Raw genomic sequence first — 27703 nt, 5'->3', positions numbered from 1 at the left:
TCTTAATTAACTAATTAATCAATTCATGAAATGAATCTTGATTAGCTTCATCAGTATAAAACACTTAAACAAAAAGCTCAACGCCAACACAGAGCTCCAAACACTAGTAAGACCTTTTAAAAAGAAAAAAAAAAAACAATGAGACCAGGCCACTAACATACCCAAACTGACCTCCACCCAACAACGACAATCTCCTAAAACCCACACCACAGAGGGGTCCCTGCCTTTATATATTAGGCTCCTCCCCCGGGGACTCCAGTCAGGACTCTCATTGGTCAATGGTCCTCATGTAAAGGTAAAGGTGCACGTATTTGTCACTGTACAGTGTACAGCGAAATGTCCTCCGCATTAAACCCATCTGGTAGTGAACACACACATGTGTTAGGGGCAGTGAGTACACACACCCGGAGCGGTGGGCAGCCAACTCCAGCGCCCGGGGAGCAGAGAGGGTAAAGGGCCTTGCTCAAGGGCCCAACAGTGGCAGCTTGCCAAGCCCGGGAATCGAACCCACAGCCCTGTTATCGATATCCCGGCGCTCTAACCACTGAGCCACCACTGCAGCTGGCCAAACCACTACACCTGTGGAGGGAAAATCAGAGAACGAGGGAGAGACACAGGATCTAACATTGGCTAAATACATATAAACTGAATATATACTACACTGTAATGACTTATGAGGTGAATGTTGACATATTAACTTAATGTGCTCCCACCCAATAAGATGTCAGTTTAGTTTTATGACCTGTTTAATTTTAGCGAGGCAAAAGATAGTCTAGCTCTAACGCTGGCTAAATGAACTTACCTGAACAGCCTTACCTGAGCTAGACAGTGTGAGCCGCACATCTCCAAGGCCTCGCTCAGGTCTCTGTGTGTTCTTCGTGTGGGAACTTCGTTTTCATCCCCCCAAAAAACACTACAAGTGAACTGGTCAGGCTAAATTACCCCATATGTGTGAGTGTGCGTGGCGCCCCGTCCAGAGGGTAACGTTATTAGGCTCAGGACCCAGCGCGACTCCGCCCAGGAAGACGGATGTATGTATGGATGTATGTATGGATGTATGTATGGATGTAGACAGGCTATCTGAACTGTACCCAGCTCTCCTGTCAGCTGTAGCAGGTGGGTAGCTAGCGCTAGGTGTTTACGTGTTAACGATGCTGTTAGAAATGTTTCTCCATTTTAATGTGGTAAGGAGAGACGTATTTTAACCAATGGCTATATATATATATATATATATATATATATATATATATATATATATAGCCATTGGTTAAAATACGTCTCTCTCTCTCTCTCTCTCTCTATATATATATATATATATATATATATATATATATATATATATATTTTTTTTTTTTTTTTTTTTTTTTTTACCCGGCAGAGTGTAAGAGCGCGGGTCGGGCAAACGCTTCTGTGTGGAATCGAGTCCAAAGTTTGAAGCTGACTCGTGACTCCCAAGTGTATCGGAGGAATCGGAGAGTCGACTCTTCATGGATTCGACTCCCAGCCCTACTCCCTGCCGTTGTTGTGAGTTGTCTCTTAGCAACAAGCACGCGCACGAAAAGTGGCCGGTCAGTTAAGAAACGTTTCCTGCGGTTAGTCTCATTTACAGGGTTAAACACAGACATTAGGTTAGCTAGCTAGCTGCTTCATGTCCAGGTGGAAAGCTGTAGTCATACTGTTCTGGTCAAGTGCCTTTTTAACGCCTTTTAACGCACTTGTTTGATAGAAATAGTCAGCCCTAGCTACCTGTCTAGGACGAAAAGCAGAAGGCCATACTCGCATTTATCTAGCTAAAGTAAACAAACCTGCTGTCGCACAGATTGATGGAGCTTCAGATCCGCCACTGTTTGATAAAGGCCCAGGATAAAAACGGTAATACTAGCTATTTGTCGTATTCTGTCTATCTAGGCTAATAGGTTTGACTTCATTATGATTTTGGAGATAATCGTGCTAGCTAAAGTTCACTTAGGTCAGCTGGGTAGTGTTAGCTAGCTGTCCAGGTCTCATCCTTATGAAACAAACGTTTCAGAGTAAAAAAAAAAACCTGATCTTAGATCAGCTGGGGCACAACCATTTGCTAGATAGCACTAGATAGGTAAAATATGCTCTGATCACAGGTCAGCGTTTGTAGTCTAAGTTTGGTGGAAACACGATCAACTGATAAACAGAGTGTTCATATTTATTTTAGCTACGCTACTCGTGGCATACAGTCATATTATAGTAGGATTAGCTTGTGTGTTAATGTGTTGTGTAAACTGTTGTGTAGATCCTGAAGCTCTGAAGAAAGCTTATGGCATAATTAAGGACGTTGTCTCAGGAAAGACTGGATCAGATGCCAAGTGTCTCCTTCCTGAGCTGTATGTGTTGTGTTCGGAACAAGCACTACAGGTAAGAGGTTCAAGGACTTGTTAAAGTCATGCGCTGATTAAACCTATAACATGATCGTCCATAAAGTAATCTTAAAACGAAAGCCTCAATCTATCATAGGGTTTATACTGTGTTGTAAAACTGCTTCGTCTAGCTAGATTACTCTGAGGCACTCTGTTTTGTAAGTCTTTAGTTCATATTGCACTGCCAGGATATATGGTACTTTTAGTTACTACTGACAGGCAGCTTTATATACAGCCAATGCCATATTTATTATTCATGCTGTGGCAAAATGGTTTGGACATTTTGATAGAAAAATCCATATCCTATGTCCCGTAACAGATCAGGGCTTTGGGTACACTGCCTGCTGATAAGTAGAGCCTGGATGTTTAGTTGAGCTGTCTGGCATTAGCAGCTATATCATTGCTCGGCTTGCATGACCCGGGCAAATTAGCTACACAGGTGGATGAGCGGCAAATAAGAAAGTTGCTGGGAAAACACACACACACAAATGTGTCAGAGACTTTCTCAGTTTGCTCTTTTCTTGGTTTTGTTTTTTGTCGTAAGAGAAACATTCCTTTGCATATCTCAACCTTACATAATAGTAAATCTCCTATTATCCTTTATATCTCCTATTAAATGGCTTATTTTGCATTGGAATGCTCCTTCAAAGCTTCATTGTAGACTGCAGAAGACTCACTCTGTGGGTTTATGCTGAATTCAGTGTACAGGTCAGTTGAAATTCAAAGACATGTCCAAACTAAATGAAATGGGACTATAAAGTACATCACACTAAACTGTTTGATGTAACCTTCAGATCAATATGTTTACAGGTGAAGGTAAAGACAGAATCAGAATAAAACCTATGTGTCATTTATTTTTCATGCTTACACAGAAAATAAAAATAAACACATAAACAAAATGCTAATCGGTAATCGCTCTGCATCACGCACATGTTTTTTTTTCGTGTGACATTTGAATGGAAAAGATGAGAGCTTCACACTCCCCGCTCTCTAAAGGAAGGACTTTTTTTCATAATGAAATCTTAAGAAGGCACTGTGGATAAGCATACTTTTACATGCACACTGCTGAGACATAGAATTTAGTTTTCCACGGATCTGCGAAATGCATGCAACGTCTCAGCCTGCAGTGGAGAGGGATTGAATGGCGTGGGGAGGGGGCTTAGCTTCCCTACTGCAATAATGCAGTGCTCCCCTCCCAGGCAGAATGACAGCAGGATCAGGCTGTGCTTTGGTGAGATAACACTAGCGTAGATAATTGGTCGCAGGCCTTTTTTTAGATTGCCACGTCTCTTCGACATGCTGTGATTTTACTGTACCCGTTGCTTATCTAAGTCAATGGCCAAATCTACTGTAATAACACGAAGGGCCAACACTGTTCCTCTCTGTGTGCCATAAGTGCAAATATTAATGAGAAATAGGTTGCCGTTATCATGTCTTTCTTTAGGCACTTTTAATAAAATAGCTTAATTTTATGGTGTAATTCTAATTTAATCTAGACATGTCTTTCAGTGTAGGCTTGTACATTTATTCTGATTATTGACGCTAATGAAATTCTATATGTTGACCAGACAGTTCTATAATACTATGAAGTTTAATTTTTTATATCATAAATACAAAGCTGTTAATAAATAGTGTTCTGGTGTGGATTCGTGAATTGCAGTGAATAGCGCTAAATCCAAAGCTTGGCTGCATAAGACACTTCTTCTTACTCCCTGTGAAACCATGGGTCACATTGGAAATTTATATCTGTCTGAAACTGAGAGCTATTACATAATCTATGCAGGGCTAGGCTGAGGAAGTCTGAAAGTGCTTTTAGGAGTCATGGTTTTCCCACTAGATCATAGTTTAAATGCTAAAAATATTGCCGTGCCTTCTCTGCACTAAGCAAGCCTTGTTTGATTTGAGATGCTGCACATAGAAAAATATATAAATGCACATTTACTTAGCTTCCACATACACTGCTCTCCCAACATTCAGAAAGTGCCTCAAATATTGATCATCTGGACACAGGTGTATTTTGGTGTGCTTATGTTTGCTGTGCTTTCAGCTGGGCTGTAAGGAGATCGCAGCGGATTGCCTCATGATGTATTTTGAGAGCAAACCCCAACCTAATCAGTTCCTGTGCCGTGCTTACTTCTGCCAGGCTCAGTTGAACTCGTCCCACACCATCACCACTGTGGTGAGTAGCCCTGTTTCATGGATTCATACCTTTTTTGTAATTTCTGAGAAATGTTATATAAGGTGCATGAGTCATAGAGGGATGATGGGAACACATGCAACATGCACAGATCATGAAGACATGGTTCCCTTTGGTGCATGCAGTTAGGCACTGTAAGTTGCTACGACATTTTTGTTATTCTCTGGTGTTTCGTCTGGCACTGCAGAGCCCTTGCTTGCTTCACTGCTTTCTTTGTGTCTGTCTTCTATTTTCAGCAGGAGATGAATAAGGCTGTGATGTACTATCTGAAGGCTATAGAGATTTCCAAAGACAACCCGAGGTAGGTTGTGCAGTTAGCATGGAAGTGGAGCAATCCTTTCCCCATCTCCACTCTTGACCAAAAGGAGACAAATCTTCTGGCTCAAAAGCATCACCTGAAATAGGCTAGATATACTTGTGAGAGAGCATGATCTTCAAGGCTTGGGTGAAAGAGTAGACAACTTGGTTCAAGCTCTAATGCTGAGACCAGACTACATTTATTACAAATATATGTGTTCTATTTCGATCTTACTCATCTATTGCCCAAACACTTTGTAAATGCTTTATTTCACAATGACTCGGAGTAACCTAACACTGCAAACTCTTTGAAATCAACAAGTCAAGTCAAGTCAACATGGGGTAAACAAGCTCCCAAACAATAACAAACAGCCTTGAGTAGTTCTGCAGTCCATGCGTATTAAAGTTGATAAGACCTGGTGTGAACTTTCAGTTGATCTGGGATGGATACCAAATAACTCTACATTAGGTCTGCTATGAAAGCACAGAGCCACTACCCAGCAAAAACATACTGGAAGTGGAGTATGCTAATGTGCACAAAGCTCCCTGGTGGATAAATTAGCTCTCAAATAGAGTCTTCAACCCCTTTTTTAGTTTGACGATTCCCCTTCGTATCCACATCACCCCTGTGGCTCATTTCAAGGCCATTTGCAAGGACCCAGATCCAAGGTCAGCGCAAGGCGAAAATTGAGATGTACAAAAAAATCAGTGGTTTTCTCAACAGCAGCAGCAGCACTGAATATTTAAGCTGGTTTCCCCAAAGCAGCACTGTGTAAAGATAATCTTAACTGTAAGAAAGTGTTCAAAGTGATGCTCGCTCTGGCAACGTTTTGGAAAATGAAGTCTGAATATTTTATTCCCATCCTTGTCTTGGCATTCCCTGGCTGTGCTTCACTGTCTTATTTCTGTCTGTTTCTTTCTCTCTCTATCGTCTTCCGCTCTCACTCTTCATCTGTCTTTCTCACTCTCTATCACTGCCTTGCAGATACCATTTTCTGGTCTTCAACGCATCACTCCTGTACTTCCAGACTGTGCGTGCGTTCCTGCGGCCTGGCCAGCGGCAGCACCTGGTTTTCTCTCTCACACAGGTGGTCAGTGCTCTGGAGGTGGTGCAGGAGCCTGATTATGCTTGGCGGGCTGAACTTATGCTGTAGGTTTTTGCAGATCTACACAGTTATACAGATACTGTTATACAGATAATGAGGACAATGCTGTCAGTTGCATTTAATATATGTATAAAATGTTATTGAAACTGTTAAAACTGATGAAAAGAGCTACTAGACCTGGCCATAGTTATTTGTAATGTACTACATAAAATCACCTGATTCTTAAGGTAAGTGTTACCTACAGCTCAACACCCAACCAAAAGAGGCTTCTAATAGAAAATTTGCAGTATCAAACAAATACAGTTCTATATCATTAATAACAACAAACCACAATTATTTATATTACTATGGCTGTTATTGTTATTATTATAATTATCATTATTATTATTATTGATTTAATTAATTTATTTTTGTTGTTGATTTATGTGACTATATATGCATAGATTAGTATTACACAATCACTAAGAACATCCATTAGCTAATCATATTTAAGAACTAATATAATTATATTGAGATAAGCATGTTTTTCAGGTGTGATAATAAAGACATGCAGTATATCTGACCTAGCAGAATCCCTTTACTATGCAAAGCCCTTTAGAAAACGCTTGCTGAACTGATTGATTCTTTTCTCCCATTCTTCGTTAATTTGGTCATTATTTGCTAAGATTGATCATTTTGGGGGAAACTCACCCAGTTTAGTAGTCAGTAGTCAGTCATGGTCATGGCATATGTCAAAGCTGCTACAGATTCACACTGTTTTTTTTATGTTCAGACTTCTTGTTGAGTGCCTGGTAGATGCTGGGAAACACAATGAGGCAGCTGCATTTGCCAAGGTCACATCTGATTTTATAAAACTGCATAAACCTGAGATGTACCCCCGCATTTTCTCTATTCAGGTAAATCATTCACTCCCTCTCTCTTCTCACCAGTGACAACCAACTTGGACAGCTGAGACTCCTCACACTCTCACTGTCTCTGAAGTCACAAGAAGCAGAAAGTATTTGTTGCTTGTTTCCTATGATTTCTAGGTTCGGCATGACCTTATAGATGCCTCCAAAACTCCAGGAAAGCAAAGTCTCAAACTATTTGTCATCTACAAGATGCAGAAACTTAAACAGTGAGTGGAAAGTTTACTGTGTATTCAGGGATGGCTTTGCCTGATTTTATTTGTCCTAAAGGGATTTGTGTGATATTAAAGCAGGTACTCTTCCTTTATTGTGGAGGTTTTTGGGGGAAGCCTCCACACGGATAAAGTGTCTACTTTGTATTTATTGTCTAATGTACATTTGAATATTCTACTAGCCCCAAGCTATTTGCAAGGACCTCTTTCTTTGATATTTCTTATATCATTTATTTGTCTTTCATTTAGTTTTCTCACAGCAAGTTATTGGTGATGTTTTATATTTCCTCAAGGCCTGTAAATAAATCTTTTGTTGTGCTGGCCAGAGGGTGCATGACTGTGTCCAAATATCAATGCGTTTGCCCTGTAGAACAGGATTCATTTCTTATTCTTCCTGAAACTAAAGTTTGAGGCAACTGATGATTCACCTACAAATCTTGGTGCCTATGCATTAATGCACCATCAGAGTGCCTTGTCATATACTGTACATATTTGCAGGTTTTATTTGTGCAGATATTTGTCCAGACTGTCCCATAGTCACTGCCTTATCCCAGACTCTGAGAGAATAGTAACATGCTCAAAATGTTGCTGTCTGTCTGTGCTGTCCCCAGCAGTGCTGAGGTGAGTGAAGACAGGAATGAAACTGCTGAGCTGAAGGAGATTTTTCTCCTACTGAGCGAGTCATCCCAGGCTCAATCCCCCGCCTCTCACAGTTCCAGCCCTGATATTGATGACAGCTCCCCTATCCCTCTGTCTGACAGGTAGGCCAGTTAGCCCATGGTCTGATTGTAGTGTAGACATGTATGGTCAGGTACGCACACAAGTAGACAGCCAATTATTCTCTCAGTTACAGTGTTGTGCAAAAGATTACATATCAGATAATCCACTTGTATGAAGAAAAGGAGGAGGAGGAGGAGTTTTTCAGAGTTTTTTCAGAAATATTAACAATACATAAGACTTTCATCTATGAGAGATAATCAAGCGTAACTCTTGCTTCAGAACGGGAACAAAACAAACATCTACAAGTGTTTCTCAACACTGTGAGTCTGAAATTGCTGATCAAGAAGCCCTTAGTGAGAAAAGGAAAAAAAAAAAGAACGTTTGCAAGTCAGACTAAGAAGCTGTTGTCAGAGCAATGGACTGACCGTCATAGAGTCCAGGCTTCAGCATCAGCAGTAAGAAACAGAACATACTTAAAATTCTGAACTTTGGAAAAATGTGTAAAATGTGTACAAATGAATTCTTTGCCAAACTCAAAGCAAGTCTACTGAAACAAATAATATCTGATAAAGGTGGACATGCTAAATACTGAAGCGTGTATATATATTATCTACATTTTATATTGGCATATTACTTTATTATTAAAGTAATATGCCAATTTATTATTATTATTTATTATTATTTATTTGATGAGGCTTCTCTGGAGGTTTCAGTTAAATATAAGTTTTTTTTATTAGCAACTTAATGGCAATTTTAAGCTAAAATTCCCATAAAACGATCACTTACTCTGAGTTGTATTTTCATGTCATTTAGTTTCATACACATTTAACCTACAGTTTGTTTGTATGTACAGTATGGTTACTAGCAAAGCAGGTATTATTGTGTATATATAATTAATTTTTAGAGAAGCGAAGTATCCTGTAAGTAGGTTCATCTTGACTTTCACAAATAGTAAATGTCATGACACAATGATGGATATCGGCTCTGTAATAGGATTGAGCTTCTGTTGGAGTTGGCCTTCCTTTGTATACAGCTGAAAGACCACAGGATAGCAGAGGACTGCCTTAAGGAGTTAGAAGCTACAGATGGCACCGTGAGTGGACTGGCAACTCCTTACTGTCCAGCAAGATCGTTCACATAAGCCCAGATAGATCTTCAATGCTTGTTTAACATTTACATATGTTCTGTTTTTTCATTCAGACTATTGCCCAGCGCATTATGGTGGAGTGTGTTGAGTGTGAGCTGGCTCATAAGAGACAGAGCGGACGCATCGAGGACTACACCAAAAGCTGTGTGGAGGTGCTAATTTGTGTTTGTGCTTGATATGTGAAGTCAGACGTGTATTTTTAGCAAATACACAGATCTCCAGATGGTGTTAATCCATAGTGGGTGCTTGATGCTGCCAACAGAGGGCAACATCTGTGGTGTGCCATAGGAAAACATTTAAATGCCTATACACATTTGAATGAATGTGTCATGTTAGTTAGGCTACTATCCATCAGTACACAGTATATAATGCACTGTTTTGTGTGTGACTGTGTTTTCTGCACTCAGGCCCAGCTTGCTGTAGTTGGGCAATTGGATGCTTTGCTCCAGAGGGCAGTGAGAGAGGGAGATGGTGAGGTGACGCAGTGTGTGTGTGCTGCTCAGTGGAACAGCTGTCTGCCCTTGCTTCAGCACAACCTCCGGAGGAGCATCAAAAGACCTCTGCTCGCTCTTGCACATGCACTGGAAGATATCAACAGGTGTGCATGTGTGATTATTTGTTTTATTAGATCTGAGGAATGGTTGTTTCCTTGTTCTCTTAGCTGTTGTCATTCATAGGTTTTCATCCTAGCTGTGAAGAACATGGTTTCCAGATTTGCTGCAGATTTAATTAATTAGCTCAGTAGTATATTAGGAAAGCTCATATATTTATTCATATTGATATTGGCTAGCTCACATTTAATTGTTTTTGTATTATATTGTTTGTAATTTAGTATGTTGTATGTTACGTCATCATAACAACTAACAAACAACAAACAGTCAGGCCTGATTAAGGTCCAATTAACATGTCCAATTTCTTAGATCAGCGTAACTAGACCTGCATAAATTGTAGAGAAATGGTGGTTAGAACACTCAGCCCAGTACAGTACGTATCAGACCACAGCAAACACTGCTAACGATACTCTCATTCATAGGCTCTTGCAAGTAGGACGAAGAACAGTTTGGAAGGAAGACAGTTTGTCTTTTGAATGTGGTTGATTCCAAAAAGCAAACTGCATTTCCTCTTTATAGATGATAAACAGAGTATTACAAAAGCCCTGCTTGCTGAGGCATTACCAAGTTTGCCTGGAAAGGTTAATGTGGCATCCAGCCCTTGATCAGTAGCAGCGTTGAGCCGATCATACTGAAAGACAATCTGTATCAACCCCCAAAAATGCTGGTCCATCTCATAATGGCTGGAGATGCTATATCATAGCTAGAGCTACTGTACCTTCCTCTGTATTTGAGAGGCAGCTTCTAAGATGCTGCATAGCATTCATCTGGAGACATTAGGGAGTTTGGAACTAACTTAATGTCTCTCTGGTGTGTGTACAGCATGTTATTGGACATACGATGTCAAGTCCATGCTGAGCTGGCTGCTATAGATGAGGAAGAGGACAGGCTGGAGCCTGCATTAAAACATCTCCACACAGCCCTAGGCCTGGACGTGAGAGGCGAACACCAGCAGCGCCTGTCCTCCTCCCTACGCCTCCTTCAGCTACGCACCAGCCTCTACAGCACCCCTACGCGCCCAGAGGATCAGGCTGCCATGCTTATCCAGCAGGTCAGGCCATCTGAATACCACAGTGTTTTATTTAGTCTTTCATTAGCAACATGATGTATAATCCCAAACTGTGTAATGAATCTGAGAATGAGGATAAAGAGACACTGCTGAAGTCAAAAGGGATTTTGTGTCTGTGTTTTGCAGGCGAAAGAGGGGAGTGGCTTTAAGCCAGTGAAGAAGTGGCGCCCCATGCTGGTTAGTGCTGGAATTGCTCTGGCTCCTGACACCTTCCAGATTGTACTGGATGCAGACAAGGCAGTGCAAGGTATTATTATATTAACACATGTGTCCATCATTGTCCCTTTTTGTCCCTGGCCGTAAGTGGTAGTGCACTTGACACACATATAATTACGCTCATTCTGCACTGATGCTCAAACTAAGTCCAGTCAAACTGGGACTCCAGTCCCACTGGCATCTCCTCTTTCTGCATTCCTTCTGAGTGGCAGATAGATGTCTCCGGTCTCTGTCTCGTTTGATCTCTGCCCTCATCTGCTCTCTCGCTCCCCAAGAGCACCACAGTTCTCTGAAGTTTATTAACCTCAACAAGAGCTTCATTTATTCAGTGCCTGTGTCTGACAGTGATGTGTGTGTGTGTGTGTGTGTGTGTGTGTGTGTGTGTGTGTGTGTGTGTGTGTGTGTCTGGTGAGGGTCAAAGCCTCCAGACCTCAGCTGTAACCCACTCCATTATTCAAGCTCCACAGAGACAAATGGGAAAAAAGGTGTTTGAAGCGCGAGCAGCAGTGCTGGTGTCTGGGGACAGTATGTGTGTGAAGGGAGATAAATAAATGATGAGTGGTAATGTTTAAGTTGTTACATTGTAGTGGCCTCTGCCAAGATACACGCACATACACACACACACCCCAAGACTGAGCTCTCTACTATGTTATGTTCTGCCTATGCATGAAATTGAATACGCATTGTAACATGCTGCAGCCTTTCTGTTCTCCATGCTAATTTGACCTGTCAGGTCTTATTAGATTTAGATTTGCATGCTGTGAAGATTTAAAAGTGTCAGGATTGGGTGGTGTAATTGGCATTTAAGCAACATTATGTAGCAATTTAATGGTAAAATAACAGCTTCAAAATTGTGATGCTCCGCTGACGTGTAATGTGGAAAATAGCGTCTCTGTCATTGCCACTTCAGACAGTTTCTGCACTGTAACTTTGGTTAAGTGGGTAATACAATGCTTGTGTGTCAGATTCATCTGGTAATATTACTCGACCCTGTATCTCACTTGTCCAAAAATGCATGTGTAAAATGCTCTTTCAGGGGTGGCTTGTTGTGTAAATTACACTTCTTGACTGTAGAGGGAACCTGGGAGCAAGACATAGCGTTTAATGGCATGTGTTCAGTTAGTTGACACTAAGTTATTTTGTTGCCTTCTAAGAATCAGGTGGAGCTCTTTATTGTACCATATAATGTTTTTGTTCAGTCCCAGGTAGAAGACCCCAGGTCCATTTGGACCAGCTTGCTGCCAAGGCCCATCATCACATGACCTGTATCCAAAAGGTGGAAGGACATCTGGCCAGGTTGGAGAGAGGCACAGATGACAGGGAAAGGTATGGGGATGCTGTTCTTGATATCTGTGCCCATACACATTGAAAGATATGGCATAGTGAGATCTGAATTATAGATGTTCTGTATGTTCTTCACTTGGAACCTCACAGGAATGCCACAGGTTTTCAAGAATTGTCAAGGACATATGAGGCAGTGTTGTGTAATGAAAAGAAATCCGCTAGGACCTCATTAATATAGCCAGGACCATTGAACAGTGCTGCTTAGTGAGGGAGGGAACATACCATTAAGAATAGCCATCCTCGAGGAAACATCCATTATTTATTAAAACCCAAACAAACAAAGAAGCTTACTAAAAATGTTTGTTCATAATGTGTGTTCTCCTTCTCATTCTCATTCATCACTGATGAACTGTAGAACTGTTGACGAAGAGTTTCTTCTTACTTTCATTGTACTGATCCGAGTGGTGTCCTTTTGCTGCAGGATGAAGTTATGGGCCTCTCTGGTGAAGGCTGCACGGAAGCAGGAGGTGTGGGATGTGTGCAGGGCAGCGTGTCGTTTCTGTCTGCTCTATGATGACGGTAGATGGAAAAACAAGTGTAAGTGACAATGTGATAAATGTCGAACTTTGTAAATAAAGAAACAAGGGAAACAACACCACATTTCATGGCTCCTGAGCATCTTGCAATCAGATTTCACCTTTGTAAGAACAAAACTGTTTTTTTTTTTTTCTAACTTCAGGAAAGTTAAACTATATGTCCAAATGTTTGTGGACATTCTTAGTGAGCATTACGGTGCACCCATTGCCGACACAAATGTTACACACCCCCAGGTTATTAAAATCTCCCCAGAAAAGCATTGACCAATTATACCAGGTGCGCGAAGGCCTCCATGACCGATTCCAAGTGTGGGCTAGAAGAGTCCTAAGCCCCCAACATTTGGCTGTGGAGCAGTGAAACTCGTTTCTGTAGAGTGATTGAACTCCCAATACTTTTGGGCTGAGTTGGAGTGGTATTTGTGATTCAAAACTAATGCAATATTAGTACCTGACCTCATTAATGCTCTACTAGCTGAATGCAATCAAATGAAGAATGTAGTAGAAGATCTTTCATGAGGGCTTAAAACAGTTACTGCAGAGGGGGACAAATCTCCTATTATTGCCATTGTTTTTAAGGGAACATTGGATAAGCAGGTATCTATAATCGTTTGGTCATTTATTGTAGCATTATGGAGATGTGAAATGTGGGTCTGATGGCATCTGTTTGCCTGATTACATTTTTTGCTTGATTTATTATGGTTCTCACCAGTCATTTTGAACAAGTGTATGTATCTGTGTTCTTGTAACCCCAGATGAGCTGAGTTGCAAGGAAAAGCCAGTGGGGATTGGCCAAGGTGACCATGGGGGAGTGAAGCACGGTGGGGAGAGAGATCTCTTGCGTCTGCTGGCTGAGGTCCACTTCATTAGTGCAGAGGTATAACCGAGTCAGGCCAGACAAAGACACAATCATCAATGCATGCTTTTCCCAGGATCGATAAATGTTCTACCTGATCACCACCAGTTGTAGCCTAATTTCTGCTCTGAGGACAGGCTCTATTTAGCACAGTTGGGAATTGTCAACAAAAACAGACGGCCAGTGTTCTGGTACATTAACAAATATTAAAAGAAATTAAGTTCTGAAATATGTCTTAAAGGACCTCAACTGAAGAATGGTAGCTGACACAACTTTGTGATGACATTATTAAGACTGGTTTGGACCTCCGGGTTCTGTTCTGAAATGAAGTCTTCAGAGACATTAACTTCCCTTTGAACCAAACAGAGATGTGAGAGCGAGAGAATTGAGAGGAAAAAGAAAAGCGATGACCTTGACAAAAGCAGAAACGGCTGTCTCTGCCGCTCTCCTTTGATAGCAGCCCATCTCTTTGTTCTCCACGAATATGTTTCCTTTGTTTTAGAGAGGTCGGCTCTTTCAAAAGACGTCCCTCTAATTTGATGAGGGCGCCAGGCGGGGGAAGTGCGGGGATTGTACTCCCGGCTCCCTAATCGACCTGTCTCGCTTTGATCCTCTGTCGCAGCACGTTACAACCTGGTGCTGGAGGCTCTCAACAGTTCCTTCTATGTGGCCTACGTTGACTACTACTACTCATCGCCAGATCAGTGTGAATAAGGGATCAGCAGATGCAAGAACTTTTTGGTGGCTAGAGTGTGTGAACCTTAACATGAACCTTGAGTGTTACATTGTATGAAGCAGTAAGCAGCAGTCCCTGTCTTGAAAATCTAACGTCTTGCGAAGTTTAGCTGCAGCCTGTTATCCAGATAATCAGGGTGATTGGTGCTATTATAGATAATGGCATTTATCCTTCCTGTCTACCATCTAACCATTCCTATTCTTTTATTCAGTTCCTCACACAGAGCCTTTGATTCCTGTTCTTGTCTCTTAGGCAACCATCCATAAACTTCGGTCTGAGGGCTTGGAGCTTAATGACTCACCTATTCGGCCTGTTGAGAAAGGACCGCACCAATCTGAGAATGACCCCCAGTGGACTCATTACAGGTACATGCATGATATCACATTAGAAGTACTGTTCTCAGAACAATAATTATCCTTCCCACACAAAGAAAGGCTCACACTCATTCATTTCCAAAGGTGGAATATTTAGTAACTGTTCTAAAGTGAATTGTGAACTCCTGAGCAATATGGGAAAAGCATGCCCTAAAGGATATGCCCCACTAATAAACTCTTTCAGGAAAGTAGTCCGCTTGTGACATGACTTTAGACTGTACGAGGCACTCAGATTTTGACAGAATGAATGGGGTCAACATAGTAATTTGTAGGTAGTTAGAGCCTTTTTCAGAGATCCAAAGTCTATATCCAATGCCATATTTAACATTCCAAGGAGAATAATCAGTGATCACTCTGACTGCAGAACATGATATGCACTCAGAATCTAAGTTAGCAATAGGAAATGATAACTTGATCACATAGCCACCTAAACTTCCTTGCATAAAGTGCTCTGTCTGTTATTCTTAGCTCTTCACGCTTAAATCAACCTGTAAAGGCAGGATAATAAGTGAGAGCTCCACTCTATCCCACACCACAGCATGCATTTAATGACTTTCTCAAATTATGAGCCACAGGGAACAATAGGCCATGAAAGCACTTGGTTCACAGCTTGGTAAACAAAGCTCACCAAACACCCGTTCAAAGAAGGCTGTTAATTTGCTTAGTCAACAGCATCAAGTGCCTTTTAATGTCATGTTCTGCCATTTGCTTATATATATTAAACAACACATCCTGTCTCTCTTGAGCCACGAGCTGAGCAAACTAGAGGATTACTGTCTTCAGCTTTAACCCATTTCTTACTTCTTTCTTCCTTTTTTTCTCTCTCTTTCTCTCTCTCTCTCTCTCTCTCTCTCTCTCTCTCTCTCTCTCTCTCTGTCTTGCCCCCCCCCCCCCCCCGTCTCTCTCTCTTTTTCTTTATTTTGTGCATTAATTACTAAGAATTTGTATGCAGATGTACACAGATTTGACCTCAACATTAAAATGTGATTTTTGGTTTCACATTCAGATTTTAACTTAATACATTGAAATAATTACTAATGTTTTTGAGTTATTACCATTTCATTTGCGTTATTGCCATTAATTTGACTTAATACCATTTGAGAAAAAAAAATAATAATAATTTTGACAAGATGTTTTAAGACTTTTTAATTTAACTTTTTTTTTTTTTATTAATTTACAACATCACTTTTTGGCCAGTTGCAAAGCATCAACATATTAGAAATTTCAGTTAAAAACATTATTTCCACCTAAAATAAACAAATGTGTTGAAAAAAATAGAAACAGTGTCTGCCATGTTTGGGCCAAAAACAAGTGTTTTTTTCCAGGTGCACAGTATTTATTTATCAGTCTTAGTAAATGGATTTGGTGGTTCCTTATAATGATCTACTCACAGTATTTTACATTTTGAAAGGGAAACTACTATAAATGCATAGGCAATACGAAAAAATAACTTGGGACTCTTTAATGGCAAATTCAGCACATTTCAGCGGTGCTAAATCAGCCCCTTACTGTTCTCTACTGTTACTCTTCTTTGTCCACAGTGCTTGGATCCAAGGGCTGTCAGCCTATGCTACGGGTAATTTCCTGCGAGGAGCAGAGCTGGGTGCAGAAATTCAGGAAGCGTGGGTGGTGGCTAACGCAGCAGTGTACCTGTGGAACTATAATAGCCATTTGCTGGCCAAAAAGCAGCACCTCACTCTTCTGCCCACATTCAGCCAACTAGTGGAGCTGCTCAGAGAGACAGGCCATGCAGGGTGTGGCGATTCTTTCAACCCGTGCTTTAAGCATGTGAATAAAATGTAGTGTTTTCTATTGTGCATCTCTTTAATTTCGAATGTTTCTCTAGGGAGGTAGTGCTTCTGGTCCTGTTATGTGATGCTGTGGCCCAGGGTATCATCCAAACTTGGTATGAGGCATCTGCACAAATCAAGCATGAACAAGACACTGGGAAAAGTAGAGGGCAGCAGCAGGCAGACAAGGCAAAGAAGGCTGGAGGGAAGGTCCCAGAAAAATCTGGTTCTACCCATGGCCTTCCTCTGGAGGCAGCTGCTGTGCAAGATATCAAGAAGGCTTTAGAGGTGAGAGAGGTGATTACACGTGTCAGCAAATCTGTTCTCCTCCTGCCACGCTGGTCACTGAATTGACTAGAAGTACTATGTTGATGTGACTGATATACCCTAAAATACACTATATGGACAACAATGAATGCTTCTTTGTAGACAACAACCAGCACATGTTGGACAGAGATGGCAGTTAGATTTGAAGGAGGAGAAGAGCATCTCTGTCAGGCTGGTATTACCATCCTTGACCAGTGTTCCAGCCCTATGAGCCATTTGTCATACTACCTTTGCCTTTAAACATTCACACCATGTAACATCTCAAGGCTGTTAAGACATGTCATTTGAGACATAGCTATGATGTGACTTTTGCCACTAAGCTAATTGAGAGGTGAGCTAGCAAGCAGAAGGCCATGGATTTAAATCATGGGACGTATATGATACTCCTGGTTGTGCCATTGGGCCAGTTAGTTCTGTTCTTATAGTGATAGGCCTGAAGATGATGACTAGACATACACATGCTTTTGTTTCCGGTTCCGTCTATTAATACCAGATTCGGTCAAGCAGATGCTACTGAGACCCACACAAAACTTCAAATTAATTAGAGTTCTATTAATTAGATTCTCATCAGGATGTTAATTAGCTGGACCTAATTAGATCTTAATTAACAAGATTTGTGAAGGGCTGGAGGCAGCTCTCCAGGTGGAGCGATGCCTACCTCAGCTCCCAGAAGATGCATAACAGGGAAGCTGTGCTTTCCCAATGAAATAACCCATTCCGACATCCCATGCAACTTCCCAGTGAAATTATATGCAAACAGCCCGTGCAATTTCACAATTTATGGCTTCAGCAACTACGTTGATGCATTTTCTCTTTCATTTCTGCTTTAATTAAACATAATTGTGTATAGTGTAGATCTGGAAAAACCCCTCTTTACATTTGAGATATGTCAAACTGACCTCAGCATTATTTATTGTAAAATGTGTTATTTAAGAAACGCTGGCTTAAAGGAATTAAGCCTGAGCTGAACTGCTGTGAGAATGAATACCAATGTTTCTGAAAGTAGGAAGTCTCTCAGTGGACCTGCTGATACTGCCTAACAGCCAGGTCTAACAGGAGAGATGAATTGCTGAGTAAAGTTCTGAATTGATGAATGGATAAAAATAAAGTAGTGATGGATGGAGGTATATTTGTATTTCTGAATGGATGAATGGATTGATGCTGATATGCAGTTTCATGCTTTAGCTGTGTGACTATGCTCTGCGGTTGTCCAATGGGAATGAAGAGATGGTGCCCATGATGGTCAGGAAGCAGCTCATCAGCACATGGGTGAATGCTAAATGCCTGCTACAGCAACAGATAGGACAAAAACTCGACACTGATGATGAGGTAGGAGTTTGTTTGTAGCGGTTTGTGAAAACCTATGTCATGAGGATAGGCATATGTTGGCTACAACAACTTATGCTATTATGAATAACCTCTTATTTCATGTAGTTGTTTTTTTATTTGTATTTTTTTAATGTCGAGTACAGAGTTCATATTGAACTTGTATAATAACTAGTGATCTAACCTACTTCCACCCTCCTCATAGATAATACAAAAAAATGAATTATTAAAGAGAGATTAATAATGCTCTCAGCATGTGCTTAGTTTCGTCTGCTTTGCTTACTATGGTTTGCAGTGCAAAATGAAATTTGTTTATCTTTGCCAATGTTGCTGAATATTCATCTTTCCTGTAAATGTTCAGTATGTCTGTGTAATACCCCCTAGAGTAAAAATCAGAGCGTAGCAACCATGTCCCGTGTTCTGGTGGGAGTGGAGATGCTGGTGTGCAATCATAATCTCCCACTGATGGAATTTGCTGTGCCCAGTCTTGGAACGGTGAGAACTACCGTCATATTTCCGACTGTGGATTTCCTGACTGTAGCCATTCCATTTGTAGTTGTGTATTATCTAGCATATACAACTAACTCTGGCTTATTTTTTTCCCATGTTATTGAGTTTTTGGTATTGATGATACACTATATGGACAAAAGTATTGGGACACCTACTCATTGTTTCCTCCAAAATCAAGGCTATAAAAAAAAGTTTATCCTGCATGTATTGGAATAACTGTCTTTCCTGTCCAGGGAAGGTTTTTTACTAGATTTTGAAGCATTGCTGTAATCATTTGATTGCATTCAGTGAAAAGAACATTAGTAAGACAAGGTTGTTTGATGATCACTATCCAACCTTATCCCAAACTCCTCAATGTGTCCCAAAAGTATTGGATGGAGCACCATCATTTCAGAGAATACAGTTACACTTCTCCACAGCTCAATGCTGGGAGGGCTTTTATCCTTCTAACCCACACCTAGCATTGTGCCAACAGGTTCATGTTTATCTGCTCCAGAAAGTCCTATTCCATTGCCAATGCTTCTCTGCAGGGACTAGACAAGCTGTGTGCGTGCATTTGCACATCTAGGTTAGCAGTGAGTGCAACTTAAAGTAGCTGAATGCATTCATTTGAAGGGCTGTCTACACACATTTGGACATATAGTGTATATTCAGTTCAATTCATGATATACAGTTTCTGCACTCCATCAGATTTAACCTTATTGGTAGTGGTCATGTCTCCCATAATTATCTTAATTTTTACTGTGTCCATAATCATTTCCAAAAATCCATCTCTCCCTCTCTCTCCTTCTCCTTCTCCTCTCTCTCTCTCTCTCTTTCTCTCTCTCTCTCTCTCTCTCTCTCTCTCTCTCTCTCTCTCTCTCTCTCACACTCTGTGGCAGCTGGCGCAAATGGCATCAGACTCTATGTGGTCTGATCCAGTGGTGGAATTGTATGTGTGGTGTCAGCTTGCTCACTTTGCTCACCAGAGCCCTGATCATGACCTGGTCATGACCTGCACGCAGAATGCTCTGCAACTGGAGCAGACTGCTGTTCATAAGGCGAAGGTCCCAGCGTGCAGCCTGTAAGTGTTTTTATCAGAAGACTGGAAGAAGGATATGCAGAGCATAATCATACTGTATAAAGCTCAGCAGTTGTCCAGAGGTTTAACTCAAAAGGATTACACTGAAAATCTTTTATGTAACATTCTTTAGACAGAAAAGGAACACTGTAAAATATTCTAGACCAGCATAGAAAAACTGCCACCTAGTGGCCATGGACGATTAACACAGAAAAACATTACTGCTTGGCGTAGTTCTGGATATTTGCAGTGTTTTGTGTGTTGCATAATCTGTTTATATTACATTGATATTTAATTTGCGCAGATTATCCCACTCATGGAGCGCCAAAGACTCTGAGTCACTGGTGTGGAACACCAGACTGTATTAAAATGTTTTTGGATAAATACTGATTTGTTACAAGTAACGTAATTGATTGTAAGCTGAAATTTGTGTGACCGTGTATGTGTGTAGGTACAATGTGAGAACAGTGAAAGAAATGCTGAGCAGCTCTGCTTGTTTGAGAGGACTGAGTATGCTCCAAAAGTCTGTTGGCCATCCTACCAGCTATAAAGCAGCTCTTGACATGCTCCAGTCTAGCATCAGGTCAGTCCACTAAACCCACCTCACTGACAGAACTGCCAGTTATGTCCATAGCTATGCATTACACTATTTTTTTTTTCCTGGCATTTTGTCGTACTGTATTCACATGTATGTGTACTGGCAATAAGCTTACACCGAAATCAGTTCAACTTAGGACCAGAACACTGTGCATATCAAGTCAGTCATCAAGAGCTTTTCTTCAGACCTGTCTTGTGGTTTCTGCTCTGTTTATTAACATGCAGTCATTTCCCCCATGTCTGTAGCTATGCTGAACAGGCAGGTAGCTGGGCTCTCTGTGGGCCTGCAGCCAAGCACTACTGGAACACCTGCTTGCCTCTTCTAGCTTTTCCAGAACAGAGGCAGCAGCTTCGAGAACCACTGGAGCTTATTGTGAAAGCCCTGAACAACACCTACCCTCAACCAGGCAGTGTAAGAGCTCCATCAACATATTATCTCTCTGAAATTAAAAGACTTCCACTAATAATTACATGAATTGCAATAGTTACATTGTCTATGATTAAGGGGCCCATGTCCCACATTTTAGTTCCCATTCATTAATTTATTTCTCAAGGTTCACTTTTTTGTGGGTTCATGTACTAGAAACAGGTAGTAGTGTAGTGTAGGTAGTGTGTTTTAACATGACCAGTATCAGAACTCTCTCTTTTGCTTTGTTCCTTATAACCTTAATGTGAATGTGTGGGGCTAAACTGCTGTTGGGTAAATGTGTGGATATACAGTACTATGCAGACACCTGTGAACATTAGAATTTAAAAAGCTTGTTATCTGAGGAGTAAATGTTTATTTGCTCAGTAAACATTTATATTAGAATAAATACAAAAACACTAATACAGAAGGTAGCGGTTTTACATCACTGCGTTCATTAAATCAGTTCTCTGATTTAACTGATTCAACTAGGCTGTATAAGGTAAGCATGTGATTGAAATGAACCACTTCACCCTCTGGCTGAGGGCATTCAGGAGAAATCTGAACCTGAATCTGTTTCAGCAGTGGATACAACTTAAAGTAGCTGAATGCATTCATTAGAAGGGGTGTCCACAAACATTTTGACATATATTGTATAAAATACTTTCTCTAGGTTATTGGTTTTAAATGATGTGCCTCTGTACAGTTTTTTAATGGCATCACAAAATGCATCTTTTTGCAGCACATTGTTCAAATTTAGATCATATGGATTAAAAAGGAAGATGTAACAGCTTTTATGTTCTACATCAGGCTCTTATATTTTAGGAAAACATTTTAGTTTTGCGTGATACAGGCCCTTTGCATAGAAGAGAGTACATAAGACTTTGAGTGCACTAGTATACTGCTGATATGAAAACACTGACTACACAAAAACACTAACTCTCTGCACAGGAAAGACATGAAGGGGTAAATGTTCAGAAAGAAACTCAAGCGGAGCTTGTGACCACAGCAGTGGACATCGACAGTAAGTAGAATTGCTGTCATAAACGGTCATGTGGAAAACGGGTCAAAAGCAAGTGTATTTGTGTTTTTTAGTTGTAGCTTTCTTTTGGGAAAACCACAGCTCTTAATACTGCTTGCTGTCTTCGCAATGTTTATTTTAAATTAAGTAATGGAAGCTTTAAAAGCTATTCTTTAGCCTTTGTCTTCTGTGTAACTGCACAAATGACAAAAAAGAAAAGGACTGACTGCATTGGCCGGGAATCGAACCCGGGCCTCCCGCGTGGCAGGCGAGAATTCTACCACTGAACCACCAATGCTGACATGAAAGGGAAGAAGGGCCATGTGCCTTAAACCAGGAAGTGCTAGAGCGGCAGAGAGTTGCCACATCAACAAAAGGCGGGGGAGGAGCCAAAGGGCTTAGAGAGCAGCAGCAAGCCGAGGAAACAGCCCGGCATGCTCAGAGTTGCCTCACACCAAACATTTGTGCCTTCTTTTACCAACCCCCCCCCTCGCATGTTTCTTCTCTACATAAACCCCCAACCCCCCGCTTTCCTCTGCCTGCCGTCCACGCTCGCCTGTCTGTTCATGCTTGCTGGTCGACTCTCGGTCTTGCTTTGCCTGTCTTATTCAGACGACACTTGAGATTAATAAGTGTTAATACTGACGGACATGATTGACCCCCCAGTTGAAGAGGGGTGGGTTGGGGTGGGTGGGTGCTTCCAACCATGCATGATTTCATGTGCTTTGGGCAGAAATGGGGCAGAAGTAATGAGGGCGTTTTCATTCATAACATTAGTTGTGAGTTTGTAAACTGATGTCGGTTCTTTGTTGATCATTAAATTCTTCAAACTGAAGTTGCGGCATAATGGAAACTAATGGTTAAATAAGTTTTATTTAGTTAATTTTCTGTCAGTCTGTTTCTCTCTCTCTCTCTCTCTCTCTCTTTTTTGTTCTGTAGGTAGGGCTGAAGATGACCTGGCAGTAAGAGCAGCCATGTACAATGTGCTGTTCCATATCTATGCCGACAGTGGTAACCTGAAGAGAGGCCTGCAGGTCCTGGACCAAGCCATCCGAGAGCTACCCCGAAGCTCACACAGACTGTGAGTTCATGTGGCCTCAGAGGGACATTCTTATTATGCTTTGCTCATTAGCATACACATACAGCAGGTGTATATCTAGCTTCTCTACAGAAATATATAGTTGATGTGTCCATTTCTTTCAGTTGTGGTGTGTTTTTGTGCAGACTCCTCTATAAGCAGCGGGTGCTTGTGAAGGCTCAGCTGGGGCAAAGTGTTGTGCTAGACATGCAAAGGTTTACAGAGGAGGGAGAGCTGGCCTGTGCTCTGATGTGGCATCGCGTAGCACTTTGTGCAAAAGACAAGCAACAACAGCTGGCCTGTTACCAGAATGCCATCAACACACTACAGGTACATATGAAATATCAGTTCATGTAGTGTATCAGTAGACTACATACATTGATGTCTCCCATTTCTACTCATGAACAGAACTTATCAGTGTATATGAGCATTTTCCATCTCTTTTCCATCTCCCTTAGAATGGCACTTTAAGACTGATAGGACTGATGAGATGGATGTTTTGAGTTTCTGTCCTATTATGGTGCTTTAAAAGCAGTCTGAAATGAAATATTTCTTATATATCTTAATTTGAAAGGGGGCAGCAAACTGCTGCAGACTGAATTAGCATAAATATGTGAATATGTTTTGTTAGTCTATCATAAACAACAAAAAAGGGTAGCTTATTTTCTATATATGGACCAAATGGACTAGGAAATGATCTTTTTACATATTACATCAAACTCAACTCATTTGTTTGTGGGTATTCATTTTCATGATTTGGTCTCTTTTAATATTGTAAAGTGCAAAATAGCCTGCCAGTATGTAATATCAAATGTGACTTTGGTATACGCTAACAACGCATTTCCATTTACGTTTCAACATGTGCTGTAATGTAATGACACCTGCTGGACATTTAAGCTTACTGCAAACAGTTAACTTGAGCAGCTAAACCAGAGCTGTAAACTATAGTACCCTAACATTGAGCTGGGAACCAAAAAGTTTTATCCACAGGTTCCATGTTGGCTGCACGTATGGTTGCCCAACAGGATCAGTGATGGGACCAGGCGGGTTTATACACTACACATGAGACCTAGATGTCATGTCAGATTAAGGTGGACTGTAACAATGAGGCTCACTAGGTACCAGTCATGACACATGTACAAACCTACTCAGGGCCCATGCTACCTAGCCCACGTTCCATGTTGGCTGGGAACATTGTGCTAGCATTTGATGTTTTTGTTGTGCTGTCTCTTTACAGAGTGTTGATAGTCAGTGGCAGAAGGTGGATTTTCTACTTGAATTTGGGGAGTGGCAGTACTGTAATAACTTCCCTTTGTTGGATGCACAGCTGCAAATCCAGAAGGCAATACGCATTCTTCTCCCTGACACACTCAACACGAACCAGAGCCTTGGTAACCTAGAAAGTTTAACTAGTCATTGTCTTAAGTCAGTAACCATGTAGATTTGAACATACTGTAAAAGTAAAGTACTCAAGATGTCGATGTTTTGAGTATAGCTGAGCCCAGCATGCAGAGAAAGAAACTGAAGCTTGCTGAAACTGCTATATATAGTGGTTGTATACTGCATGGATTTCTGGAATGAAATGTAAATGTTATAATCCTCCTTACAGAGCATGCTGTTTTGATAAGCCAGAAATTGATTCTCACTTTCATATCTACATGAGCCCTCTCCTGCCACTAATACCATATTTATTCCTGTTAGGGACTTCTGAGCATCTCGAAGAGGTGATTCCAGTGAGCTGTCTGTCAGACCTGAAGGAAGTGTGGCGTCTAGATGGCCTTGTGAGAGCTAACACACTGCTGGCTCTCATGGAGTCCAAATTATCTCCCCGGCACCAGCAGTACCTGTTCCTGGCGTATTCCTCTGCACTGCAGATTTGGCAGGTTAAGACACAAGACTCTGTAGAGAGTCAACATTTCACCCCCCCCAAAGCTACATGACATGCAGTCCATGTATGAGCTGACATATGAAGAATGCCTGTTTTAATTAATAGCTTTAAGTATCACATGCTATGTGCCCCCTATAGAGATCACAGATTGTTATTCAGCATCCCCCCGTTTTATCCAAAGCTGTTTAGGTTTTTTAGTAAGATTTACGAATGATTGTACTGCACTGATCTCTGAGCTTGAATGCAAATTTGTTTCCCCCCCAAAGGCGATACTGCTATCATCAAAGGCTTGTTCTCTTAAAAAAACCTTATCTGATTGTTTGCTACTCTTGCATATGGCTTGTTAGAAATTCCTCTCATTTGATCCTTCTTAGCTTGGTGCCATGACTCAGTACCTATTTTTAAATATTTAAACAAGTTCATTCATTTTCCTTAGTCTCCTCATGCATTAAACCTTGTCTATTTTAGATAAGATCAGACTTTATTAATCACAAAGGAAATTATTTTATTTTTATAATAATTATTATTATATGAGTTGTACAGAAACAATTACAACATATAGGTAATTTGACATCTAACTATCAATGTTTTGGGAGTGACAGAAAGTGATTTCTCTACATCCTAGGAAATTGCATGTTGAGTCTGCTGCTGTTGTCTCCTAAAATGCCAGGGACCGTAAGCTAGGTCTTTAACTTTGATCTAAAACCCCCCCCCAAAAAAAACATGTTACATAATGAAGACGGAAGATGCTATGTCATCTAATCTCAGAATCATTGTTTCACAACATAGTAATGGTTGCTTAATTTATCAGGTAAATTAAAAGTGAAATTATGTGTCTCTCACTCCGCATTAATCCCTATCATACATAAAACTAAAGAAATGAAGGAAGACAACAACCCCCAAAATGTTTAAAAATGGATGATGATTGGATTTAAAATGTAGTGTGTTTTTTTATCTTTATAATTACATCACTCACCAAAGACATATTTAATATCCAGTGTTTTTAGTTTCACAGTGGGACTAACAAATCATAGAAGCTTATGCCCCACCAGTTAGCAAACTGTATGCCTAAATCAACACACACGGCAGTCACAATGTGTTAAGTTGTAATGTATAATTGACTTGATTGTGAAATTTCAGACTCTTTATGACGCACTATTATTTATAACTATTGATTAACGGTATGTGCTAGATAGCTAGAAACGAAAGCAAATAGGGAACCCCATCCTCTTTGGAACAACAGCAAGGATCAACATAGAACAGACTTGTCATAATCATGTGTGTCTGTAATAATCATTAGGATGATTTATTTTAGGATGATAATGGATAGGATGATATAAATTTAAGTCAGTATTCAAAATCTGAATAAGACTCCATTTATGCCCTTCAGTTAGAGTTTGCTTTTTTTAAGTTATTTTCACATCTTATGACTTCAGGTGTCCATGGAAAGAGCACAGGAAGTCATCAAAGAAGAGCAGAAGAATCCTAGCGTTCTAGCTCCACCCCCGTCAGCAGCCAGCACCAAAAAAGACAAAGAAAGAGAGAAAGAAAAGGAGAAAGGCAAAAAGTCAAAAGAGGTTTGGAATTTCATATAAGTATCTTTTAAACCTAAGCTATATAGCCAAAAGTATTGGGACACCTGTTCATTTATTGCTTTTAATCATAGGTGTCAAGTAACAGAGTTCTTTTTTAGCCAACTGTTTACTTCTACTCCTTATATTTTAACGCAATTATCTGTACTTTCTACTGCTTACAATTACCTCGTTACTCCTATTTCATTTCGGCTTGTCATTGTAAATCGCACCATCTGGAAAGTGTGACATAGCAGGCGTATGTAGCCTTCTGTGGCAACAGAACTCGAGTGAAACGCCCCAATTAAGCACCACATTTACATTCCAATTAAGGGATAACATGCCTCTGACTTTTTGCACCATTACAATACTTATAGGCAACTACTCATCACATTTTCTGCTCCATGAAACACACGTTAATGCGTTTTAATATATAATATATGCATAACATATTTAATGTATACCTTTAATATATTTGATGTTACTAAAATGCATTAATTGTCAGTGGCCATATATGCAGCAGCAACAGGTAGCCTAGTGCATCCCAAAAAATTCAACATTAACCTTTTAATATATGATAGTCATTATGGCTTTTAGATAAATGTTTCTAAGCGTTTAGCATTTGTTTTCCTTCCATTACTTTTACTTTTATACTTGAAGTAGTGAAACCAGTACTTGTACACTTTTAATTAAGTAAAAAGCTTAAATTGATACTTCAACTTCTATAGACATCTTTTTAAACTCTAGTATCTACACTTCAACCTGAGTAATGAATGTAAATACTTTTGACACCTTTGCTTTCAATAGAGAATCTCCATTCAGAACGCTCTGTAGTCCAAGGCTAGACTCAATCCCAATCCACTATTATATAATACTATACTAATACTAAGAGTATTAATCTCCATAGAAAAGTAGAAGCATTCACGCAAGGATTATTCGACTCTACAAGCATTTAACAAATAAACATGCAAAAAGTGAAAATGTCTCATGTCTTAATTTCTTCATTTTGATGTTGGAACATCTTTTTCAGCCCAGAGGTCCAGTTTTAGATGACTCTCCACCTTCCAGCCCTGATGAGTGGGCTCAGTTTGAGTGTCCTGAGGAGGTCCGCCAAGCTTTCAGATGTGATGATGGCCTTTACTCCATCAATACCCACAGCATTAAAGTGCAGGTCAGAGGCTCTCCACCAAGAGGTGACTGACTGTCCCCACACTACCGGCCATTAGTTGGTCCCAGTCTAATATTTTGTGAGCAAGTATAATCAAAGAGCCAGCAGAGCAGAAAAGTCTTGCATCGATCCAACCTACAATCTCTTGAGTTTCAGTTCGCTTGCTTGTGGATGAAGTGGGAATATTGACCTTTAGCTCCAGTCAGTGTGAAAGTGGAGGCAGTTTTACTCTGCTGAGAGTCAAA

The 27703-nt window shown here is 40.5% G+C and overlaps 1 protein-coding gene and 1 non-coding gene across 6 annotated transcripts in view; one reads left to right on the top strand and one right to left on the bottom strand.

Annotated features, from left to right (window-relative positions):
- The first annotated feature begins 1567 nt into the window (after positions 1–1567).
- Positions 1568–27703, top strand: part of cfap46 (cilia and flagella associated protein 46) — a 63426-nt gene continuing 37290 nt past the window's right edge. For 3 of the 5 annotated variants that reach the window (XM_072678271.1, XM_072678272.1, XM_072678268.1), the window contains exons 1-31: positions 1568–1872; positions 2267–2388; positions 4438–4569; positions 4824–4888; positions 5870–6034; positions 6763–6886; positions 7019–7107; positions 7722–7871; positions 8824–8923; positions 9031–9129; positions 9385–9575; positions 10411–10639; positions 10784–10904; positions 12073–12199; positions 12639–12754; positions 13506–13627; positions 14595–14707; positions 16258–16470; positions 16563–16794; positions 18019–18162; positions 18544–18654; positions 19551–19732; positions 20181–20312; positions 20573–20738; positions 21684–21756; positions 22693–22834; positions 22978–23161; positions 24069–24222; positions 24533–24714; positions 26156–26296; positions 27321–27461. In XM_072678271.1, coding sequence (XP_072534372.1) covers positions 1824–1872; positions 2267–2388; positions 4438–4569; positions 4824–4888; positions 5870–6034; positions 6763–6886; positions 7019–7107; positions 7722–7871; positions 8824–8923; positions 9031–9129; positions 9385–9575; positions 10411–10639; positions 10784–10904; positions 12073–12199; positions 12639–12754; positions 13506–13627; positions 14595–14707; positions 16258–16470; positions 16563–16794; positions 18019–18162; positions 18544–18654; positions 19551–19732; positions 20181–20312; positions 20573–20738; positions 21684–21756; positions 22693–22834; positions 22978–23161; positions 24069–24222; positions 24533–24714; positions 26156–26296; positions 27321–27461 — 4311 coding nt within the window. In that variant the 5' untranslated portion in view covers positions 1568–1823. The remainder of the gene's footprint in view (positions 1873–2266; positions 2389–4437; positions 4570–4823; positions 4889–5869; positions 6035–6762; positions 6887–7018; positions 7108–7721; positions 7872–8823; positions 8924–9030; positions 9130–9384; positions 9576–10410; positions 10640–10783; positions 10905–12072; positions 12200–12638; positions 12755–13505; positions 13628–14594; positions 14708–16257; positions 16471–16562; positions 16795–18018; positions 18163–18543; positions 18655–19550; positions 19733–20180; positions 20313–20572; positions 20739–21683; positions 21757–22692; positions 22835–22977; positions 23162–24068; positions 24223–24532; positions 24715–26155; positions 26297–27320; positions 27462–27703) is intronic. The other 2 variants (XM_072678270.1, XM_072678269.1) reach the window with 2 other exon arrangements.
- Positions 21981–22051, bottom strand: trnag-gcc (transfer RNA glycine (anticodon GCC)). The gene has a single exon. It is a non-coding gene; the product is annotated as a tRNA-Gly (tRNA).

The sequence above is a fragment of the Salminus brasiliensis genome, chromosome 4 (assembly GCF_030463535.1).
Source record: "Salminus brasiliensis chromosome 4, fSalBra1.hap2, whole genome shotgun sequence".
Taxonomy (NCBI): domain Eukaryota; kingdom Metazoa; phylum Chordata; class Actinopteri; order Characiformes; family Bryconidae; genus Salminus; species Salminus brasiliensis.
This window is presented reverse-complemented; position numbering and strand designations above follow the sequence as displayed.